The following is an 8,949-nucleotide window of genomic DNA, read 5'->3' on the forward strand; positions in this document are numbered from 1 at the left end:
CATTATTTTTGTACTCTTTCCACCTCTGGTTAAACAAGATTCCAGGAGCCCTCGGATGAATGGACGACTGAGTCAGAAATATTTCATATATTTATTTATTAATACAGTATATGCAGTGATGTACAGACTGGCTGTGATTTTCATTGTAATAAAACATGGTTTTATTGTAGTGTACAAAACAGCTTTTTTTACATTTTACTCTAAGACTGAAAAGAAACTGTAAAGAAAAAGACTGTAAACTCAAGACGGGAAGAAATAAATCAATACAGCGTTGGTGTTTTTAATATATAAAATGCAATAAAAACAGCATAAATTTGTTCGTATAAGACTGAAAGGTCAGTTATATATGAGTCCCAACAAAATTGTTGGATATTTTTAAGGCAGATGGAGAAACCCTGTGGCTGCATCTGTGGATTCAGGAGTTCAGGGGTTAATCCTGCGTCAGGGAGAGAACAACTGACAAGTACTATTAAAACACCAGAAAGTTTGATCTTTATCCCAATAAAACATGGATGTTTGTTACAAAAGCTTTTCAAGTCATAAAATTATGTTCTTCTGCTTAAAGAATAAAAACAATAAAGTAAAAAAACAAACATGTTTTTATCCCCAGAGAAAAGATCAAAATTCAAACATTAAAATAGCAGTTTGTCTGAATAGTTGGGGTTATTGTACTATTACAAATCAACAATACAGGAATGACTGTAAAAAAAACCTGACTTGAAAGTTTAATAATTTAAAATGTGTTAATTTGTGGATGTGTATTTTTTTTTTTTAAATGTTTGCATAGAGAAACGAACACCCAGACACTGACCCTCCTCTGGCTTCAGATCAGTTTCATCCTCAGGTCAGCAGGACGTCAACACGCTTCACAGGAAGTGAAAGGAAATAAACAAAAACTGGGAAAAAGTTCACATTTCTAAACCGTCTCACTGTGGGTGAGCGACCCGCTGAGCTCGACTCAAACCAAGACACAGATCCGCTCCGTCTGAGACCAGCAGAACCAAGGCATGGCGGTGGAGGCATCATGATACGGGATGATCCTCTTACTGATGCATCGCATCGTTTTATCACAAACCAGGGAAACCGCTCTCTGAAGGTTCTCGTCCACCACAGAAACCAGAACGCCCTGACCTTTAACCCCTGTTGTTAAATGTGATAAACTTAGTTGAATAAAAACGTTAATATTTTTTCCATATTTTTGTGGTCAAAAAGAGCAGAAAAATGTTCAAAATAAGACTAAAGTATTTAGTTTCAAGATGGCCGCCACAGAACCAGAAGCCGACTTCTGGAAGCTTCTGAGCAGATGTTTGGTCCAAAAATAATAGTAAAAAAATCAAGAGCACAAAAAGACACCCATAATATTAATAATTACAAACATCGCCTTTACTGATCCGACGCTCCAGAATTATCTGCACCATGGTAATAAATATTAAAGTCGTAAACAACCCACCATTAATTCAAATAAAACAAGACGCGATTCATCCTGTGGCTGGTTTTCCACTCAGCAGCTGAAACTGAGATGAAGGGGGAAAACAGGCGACCCCGGTCCGACCCCAGGCTCAAACCTGTCCATCACAAAGACAACAGGAAGGCCGGCCCACTTGCCTCCCGCCGGCCGGTCCCGATCCAGATCGGACGGTGGGCGAGCTTCCTCCCGGCCCGGTCAGCCCGGTTCTGCTCAGCTCTCGCTGTCGTCCAGCAGCCGGACATGGGTGAAGGGGAAGTGGCCGTGCTTCCCGTTGCACTCGCCCTCCCACTGGCCGTTCACGTTGATCTTCGTCACCTTCACCGTGTCCCCCACCTGGAGGAGACAGAACCAGACCAGCCTGTCGGACCGGAACCACAAACAGCTTCCGGGTACGACTCTACCAAACCGACCCGACAGGTTCACACAGCGCATAATTCGGTCAAGTTTCAACTGCATTTGATGCAAGACAAACGATTTATTAGCAACTTTTCAGCGAGAAATATGAGCTTGTTTTAAATCGATAATTTAAAACAATAATTTAATCTCCTAATAGAACTAACAGTTTTAGTTCTATTAGGAGATTATTTTACTTATAACCAGGGAAACGTGTTCTTATAAGTGAAATAATCTGCCAATGGAACTGGGACTTATTCATCAATATTAAGGCATTATTTACTAAAAACAGCTCGTATTTCTTTCTGAGAAGTTACTTATAAGTTAGCTTTTGTGTCGTTTCAAATTATTTGCACTACAACCTAGACAGAGGTACTTGGTAAGAGTTTGTGTTTTTGCAGTGCAGTATTCAGAAACTGCTTACAGAATATTTATCTGTGTTTTCTACAGAAGTGAGTGGGAAATAGCAGCTAACAGGAAGGCTCTTCCTGTAAATGAAAAACCATCCATCATCCATTTTCTTTACACCCTTGTCCCTTAGTGGGGTCGGGAGGTGCTGGTGCCCATCTCCAGCTAACGTTCCGGGCGAGACGCGGGGTCACCCTGGACAGGTCGCCAGTCTGTCGCAGGGCAACACAGACTGGCGACCAATGAAGAACCAACCAATCAGGCTTAAAGCTGCAGTGTGTGACTTTTACAAAAAATTCAAGTGCAAAACAATCGATCTGATTGGTTAGCATGCTAATGTTTATGCTTAGATTCACACATTGAAGATGTTTGGTTGTAAGTACAGATAGTTGTACAGACTGATTTTATGTTAAAACCGCCTGCCATAGCTTGACTTTAGGACACTGTGGGGTCTTTGGTTCAGACGTCAATGTTAGTTTGTTCATCACTGAAAGAGTTTTGTTCCCAGGAAAAAAAGCCAGAGCACCATGAAGGTCTCCAGTCAACGCTCTGTTATGCCACACATTATAACTCTATTATAACCAGAGTTTCATTTTAAACACTTCAAAACCTGAAGGTTTTCTCTACATGTTTAGTTCCTGCTGTATCCTCAAATTTAAAAGGAAGAAACTCATTAACTGGATTCTGTATTTGGGTCAGCAGAGTACAGGAAATATCTGAAAATGAGTTCTGACGAGACACCACTACATTTTGATTATCATAATTGAGCTGAACTGTTAAATGTCTGCACAAATTTGGCTTCCTGCACAAAGATAATTAGATACATTCAATTAACTGATATGTCTAGTCAAAGTAATTTCAGAATATAAGCTGATTTTATGGTAAAACATGAAAAAAATGGCAAAATAGAAAATCTGCTAAATTTGCAAATTTTCTTACCCAAATACTCAAAAAAATAAACAATAAATTTATTATTTTACAGATTAATTGTTAGACTAATCAATCATTAAAGTAATCGTTATCTGCAGTCTCACTTGAATTGCAGCTTCCAGACAATTTAATGGTAAATCTGAAGTCATTTATGCTGGTCAGAATATTGTCAGCAATGTCTTAATCAGCTTATATGTGTAGTCATAAAGTAATTTCAGATATCTGGATTGTAATGTGATTTTATGGCATAACAGCCTGCCATAGGCAGCCGGTTCTAAAGGCTCTGTTCAGAACCACCCAGTGAATGGACCTGTGTGCAGCTGCTGAAGGGAGACAGTGTGTGGACATGAGGACGGAGGTCTCCTACCTCCAGGGCCAGCGCCGTCTTGTCGTAGGCGTTGGGGACCCTCTTCTGGACGGCGCGGGCGTACACAGGGCCGTCCTGCAGGTTGGGCAGCTGGGCGTTGACCATGGGCTGGGCGTACAGGCCGGGGTCACCCTGCGGGTTTCCCTGGGGGACCCCGCCGCCGCTGGGCGAGCTGGGCCGGTACTTCTCCACATAGGGGACGGGGATCATCCCGATGCGTCCGTCCTGGCTGGCGGCGCTCCACCACTGGTCCTCGGGCTTCTCCAGGACGCGCAGCACGTCTCCCACCTTGAACGGCAGGTCCTCGTCATCGTTGCCGGGGAAGTTGAAGACCGCCCGGACAAACTCCTGCTCCTTGGGCTGCTGGGGGGCGGCAGGCGGGGCCGGGGCGCTCCTGGACTTCTCAACCGGCTCGCACAGCGTGGTGGTGTCCAGGTAGTGGACCTTGTAGAATTCCAGCAGAGCGGGCAACTCCGGGAACGACTCTTCCCCGATCTGGAACCGATTGGACTCCATACCTGACAGACGGACGGACAGACAGATGGCCTCCATCAGAAATCAATAAACATGAATGAACTCCTGGTTTACGTCACAGACGCAGAATAAATCCTGAGCAGCGTTTCCCAGTGGATGATCAGCCTGGCAGCCCACCAGGCTTTAGTTACACCTTTAGTTACATTACATCAGATATTTATTTTAAGTTTTATAAAATTTATCTCTTTTTTAAGACTTTATTGCTGGTGTTTAGGTAGTGCTAATGTCTTTCAAAAAAAAAAAATTAAGAGGTATTTTCAAATTTCCTGTCAATTTTATACATGTTTTAACTCCAAAACACAGAGTCCTAACACCCTATCACAGGGCTTGGCTAGTTTTATGAAGGAAACTCTAGAGTCAGATGTAAAAGGACCACAATTAATCAACTAATAATGCCTGCTTAGACCAGTCTTTTTCAAACTTTGGTCCATAAAGTACTGCATGTAAACAATCATTTATATGCTGTGACGTGAGCTTAGAGTGTGACCTGTACAGCTAGCTTACCAAAGGAAAGTGTTTAAAAATAATGATGGATAAGCTGCCTAAGATTGGGTCGTTTAAAAGAAAAGCTGAAGATTCCGGTTAAAAACAAAACAACATGCTAAACATTGTTTATATGATCAGAGGTTTTCATATCTATAGGGACATTTTTCAGTTTCTCGGGGTTAGTTGCAGAACCTTTACTGTTTTTAAAACAGTATTGTGATACGTAGCGTGGCACCGGCACACAGATCTGGGGCTGCACTGCTGCGCCTGCGCTGACTGACTGTATCTCTAACACTTCATATAAAATAATCATTTACTTTGGGTTTTCTTCAGGCTGAAACAAAACATCGTCTACCATGTTATGTTGTATTTATTGTTTTATTAGAGTCTGTAAATGTTTGAGAAACTTTGAGAAATAAATCTCTTAATGTTGTAGTTTCGGCCTCCATGCAGCAGAGGGCGCTGCAAGTTCATTTGTTAAAACAGAATTAAAGATGGCGGAGGCACACCAGAACAGTGAAGAGAAATGATCCAAACAGAGTCCCGTTCAGAACGGAGAATGCACTTGATGCGGTTCTGTTTAGAAATACAAACTCTCAAGATCCTTAAATTTCACTTCTTTTTTTTTAATCCAGTATATTATTAAACATTTTGCCCTACAGATTATAGAAAGACAGTTGCTCATTTTCATACAAAAGAAAACTCTTAAGAAAATGGCTGCTTATCAGTTGATAAACAACATTCATCAACCTGACATCTGATTGGCTGCTTCTGTAGAAACCCTGACGTCTGACTGGCCGCTTCAAACAGCAAGTCAAGACAACTACTTCGACTTTCACTGAAAAGTGTGGAAAAAGCTTTGATATATTGTTATATGCAGCAAACTGTAGGTGAGCAACTCCTTGAAACTCATGAAAAACAAAATTTAATTTTTTATATGAAATCAACATTTAATTGAATATTAACTGATATTTAATACATTTTATTTATTAAATTATTTATCAAATAATTATTTCTTGTTACTGTAATTTGGCACTCTTTACCCTCCATAGAAATAACAGTTAATGTAGAATTAATCTATAGTGACTGAAATAAACTTGACATTTGGAGGTTCTGGTGAGTTAAATCAGAACATTTGAAGGTTCTGGTGAGTTAAATCAGAACATTTGGAGGTTCTGGTGAGTTAAATCAGAACATTTGGAGGTTCTGGTGAGTTAAATCAGAACATTTGGAGGTTCTGGTGAGTTAAATCAGAACATTTGGAGGTTCTGGTGGGTTAAATCAGAACATTTGGAGGTTCTGGTGAGTTAAATCAGAACATTTGGAGGTTCTGGTGAGTTAAATCAGAACATTTGGAGGTTCTGGTGAGTTAAATCAGAACATTTGGAGGTTCTGGTGGGTTAAATCAGAACATTTGGAGGTTCTGGTGAGTTAAATCAGAACATTTGGAGGTTCTGGTGAGTTAAATCAGAACATTTGGAGGTTCTGGTGAGTTAAATCAGAACATTTGGAGGTTCTGGTGAGTTAAATCAGAACATTTGGAGGTTCTGGTGAGTTAAATCAGAACATTTGGAGGTTCTGGTGAGTTAAATCAGAACATTTGGAGGTTCTGGTGAGTTAAATCAGAACATTTGGAGGTTCTGGTGAGTTAAATCAGAACATTTGGAGGTTCTGGTGAGTTAAATCAGAACATTTGGAGGTTCTGGTGAGTTAAATCAGAACATTTGGAGGTTCTGGTGAGTTAAATCAGAACATTTGGAGGTTCTGGTGGGTTAAATCAGAACATTTGGAGGTTCTGGTGAGTTAAATCAGAACATTTGGAGGTTCTGGTGGGTTAAATCAGAACATTTGGAGGTTCTGGTGGGTTAAATCAGAACATTTGGAGGTTCTGGTTGGTTAAATCCGAACATTTGGAGGTTCTGGTGAGTTAAATCAGAACATTTGGAGGTTCTGGTGGGTTAAATCAGAACATTTGGAGGTTCTGGTGAATTAAATCAGAACATTTGGAGGTTCTGGTGGGTTAAATCAGAACATTTGGAGGTTCTGGTGGGTTAAATCAGAACATTTGGAGGTTCTGGTGGGTTAAATCAGAACATTTGGAGGTTCTGGTGAGTTAAATCAGAACATTTGGAGGTTCTGGTTGGTTACAGGCAGAACTGTGCAACACCTGAGGAAATGTTTGTGAAGCAGTCAGGATTCAGGGAAAAAGCAGCGTGAAGGGGACGGACTAGAGACATTCCTGAAACACCAATCTGCCCAGTCATGTCCCAGTTGTGACGTCACAACCTGCAGCTTTCTACGGAACCCATCCCTCCCTATGGCAAGCCTTTTTAACATAAAACCAGTTGAGTCTGAGTGTAAAGAATTACAGTCATCCAACGGTAATTTAAGAAATCTGCATTCTCATTTGACTAGAAAAAAATAATTAAATTTATCTTTACATCACCACAAGTCAAAATTCATTTTAATATCTTAAATGACAACAGCAGATTTGTCATTTGGTGGGTCACGCATTTATGACTATAATTTAAGATCTCAAACTTAAATTATATTTTTAGATTTACACAAGGGGATGCAAGTCAACCTGGTGCTGCCACTGAGCCGCCCAAACAGTACAAACTTCATGCACTTGAATATTGCTTCAGAAATCTGCAAAAACAATTATTGTTTATTCATTTCCGACAAACACAATGCTCTTAAAAACGCCTTTAGAAATGTAGGAGTGCTGTGGTGCCAAGCTGAAAATGAAGAATTTTCAAAAATCTTTTTTTCTATTTTTTTATTAGACAGAATACAAATTCAGGATAGCAGTAATGTCATTCTGACTAGTCACAATGTTAACTCAAACTGAAAAGCTGATTAAAGGCATCACCAATTCATATCACTAATTCATAAGAGACATCTTACAAAGAATTATTCAAAATTATAATTTCAGATTTCCCTAATTTAGATTTTTCTAATTATTTGCTTTCAAGACAACTGCAATTTAATTCGCCCTTGTCAAATCGAATTAATGTTTATCTAGATATACAATTAAGATATAATTAATTGGAGACGTGAGAACAAAAGGTAAGATTTCTTGATTTTATTTTATGATTAGTCATAATTTAATTGTAGATATCTGAAATGTGTTTCATGTAGTAATTCTTTCTGGATGTCTTGAATACGTCATTTCAAGTCAAAATTACATTACGGCCCCATTATCTGTACTTTGTATAGCCAAATATAATTAGAGATTCCTTAATTTAGTCATGTGTCCAGTCACAAACCAATTTAAGAAATCTGGAATGTCAATGTGATTATATGATAAAATGACCTGCCATATCCCTCCCAAAATCTTCACCTTAAAACTAAATTTGTGCCGTAAATGAACACCTGGATGAGTAAGAACCGAGCCTTACCGGATCCAGGTCTCATCCTGTTGCTTATGTCGTTGATAATGTAGTGGGAAACTTTGGAGTTCTCGGACACGGAGAGGACGTAGTCTCCGGGGATGGAGGACGAGTCCCGGACCAGGAAGACTCCGTGCTTCTGTCCCTGCAGCAGGGACACCGCTTCCTGGCGGCTCAGGCGGCCCCAGTACCAGCTATCCCGGTCCTCGGCGTCAAAATGACCGGCCATGGCAGCGGAGTCCGGTCCGAGCTTTCAGGACAGAACCCCGTTTTCCCCGTAACTCATACAACTTCTGTTTCCCGACGCTGGCGCTGGCAAACAAACGCAGCAAAGCCTCGACTTCCTGCGGTTAAAGTTCTTCGGAACCAAACAGAACCGCCGGTTTCTGCTTATCAAAACACAGAACCTACCGAGCGACTGCAGTCTCCGGGACTGAAATGGCGGATCGAGGGAAAAGTTGACCTCATATACCGGAAAGGGATGCCCGGTCAATGGGAAGCGGTGCGTTCACGCCCCCTAAAAACATGGGAATCCTGCAGCTCCGACCTTTACGTTAACGCAGCATAAATATTGGCTGGGACTTTTAAAGCTTTACTTTAACGGAATAAAAACAAGAAATCGTTGCACAAATCAGAATTTATTGTGGTTTCACTCTAATATTCCCACTTTCGGAGACAATGATAATAAAGTGTCTATTATCTGTAAATATAACCTATGGAAAAGGATTAGGGGCACTAAAAAAAAACTTTAAAAAAAAATAGAATACTATGGAAGTCATTAACTACACTTTTTTGTAATAAAGAAAGTGTTTCATTTTAGTGAGACAAAAAATAAAATAAAATTTTTCTGACTGTGGAAGCCGATTTATGGCATGAAAAGAAGCAAAAGGACAACAAGAAATCACAGTTAACTGGTAGCTACTAGATTGTAGCTATAGCTGCCCTAGAGGAGAGGCTGCCATGCACCAGTG

General features: G+C 40.3%; 1 protein-coding gene across 1 annotated transcript; it reads right to left on the reverse strand.

The window, feature by feature from the left end:
* Window positions 1-72: 72 nt before the first annotated feature.
* LOC103476349 (adapter molecule crk-like) lies at window positions 73-8,553 on the reverse strand. The gene is made up of 3 exons (XM_081615860.1): window positions 7,988-8,553; window positions 3,567-4,084; window positions 73-1,801 (listed from the first exon to the last, which is right to left on the reverse strand). Exons 1-3 carry the CDS (start codon window positions 8,205-8,207, stop codon window positions 1,679-1,681), a joined length of 861 nt encoding a protein of 286 aa, XP_081471986.1. The 5' UTR covers window positions 8,208-8,553; the 3' UTR covers window positions 73-1,678.
* Between the last annotated feature and the right edge of the window lie 396 nt (window positions 8,554-8,949).

Source organism: Poecilia reticulata, chromosome 14, assembly GCF_904066995.2.
Source record: "Poecilia reticulata chromosome 14, P_reticulata-male-v2, whole genome shotgun sequence".
In the NCBI taxonomy this organism is placed as follows: domain Eukaryota; kingdom Metazoa; phylum Chordata; class Actinopteri; order Cyprinodontiformes; family Poeciliidae; genus Poecilia; species Poecilia reticulata.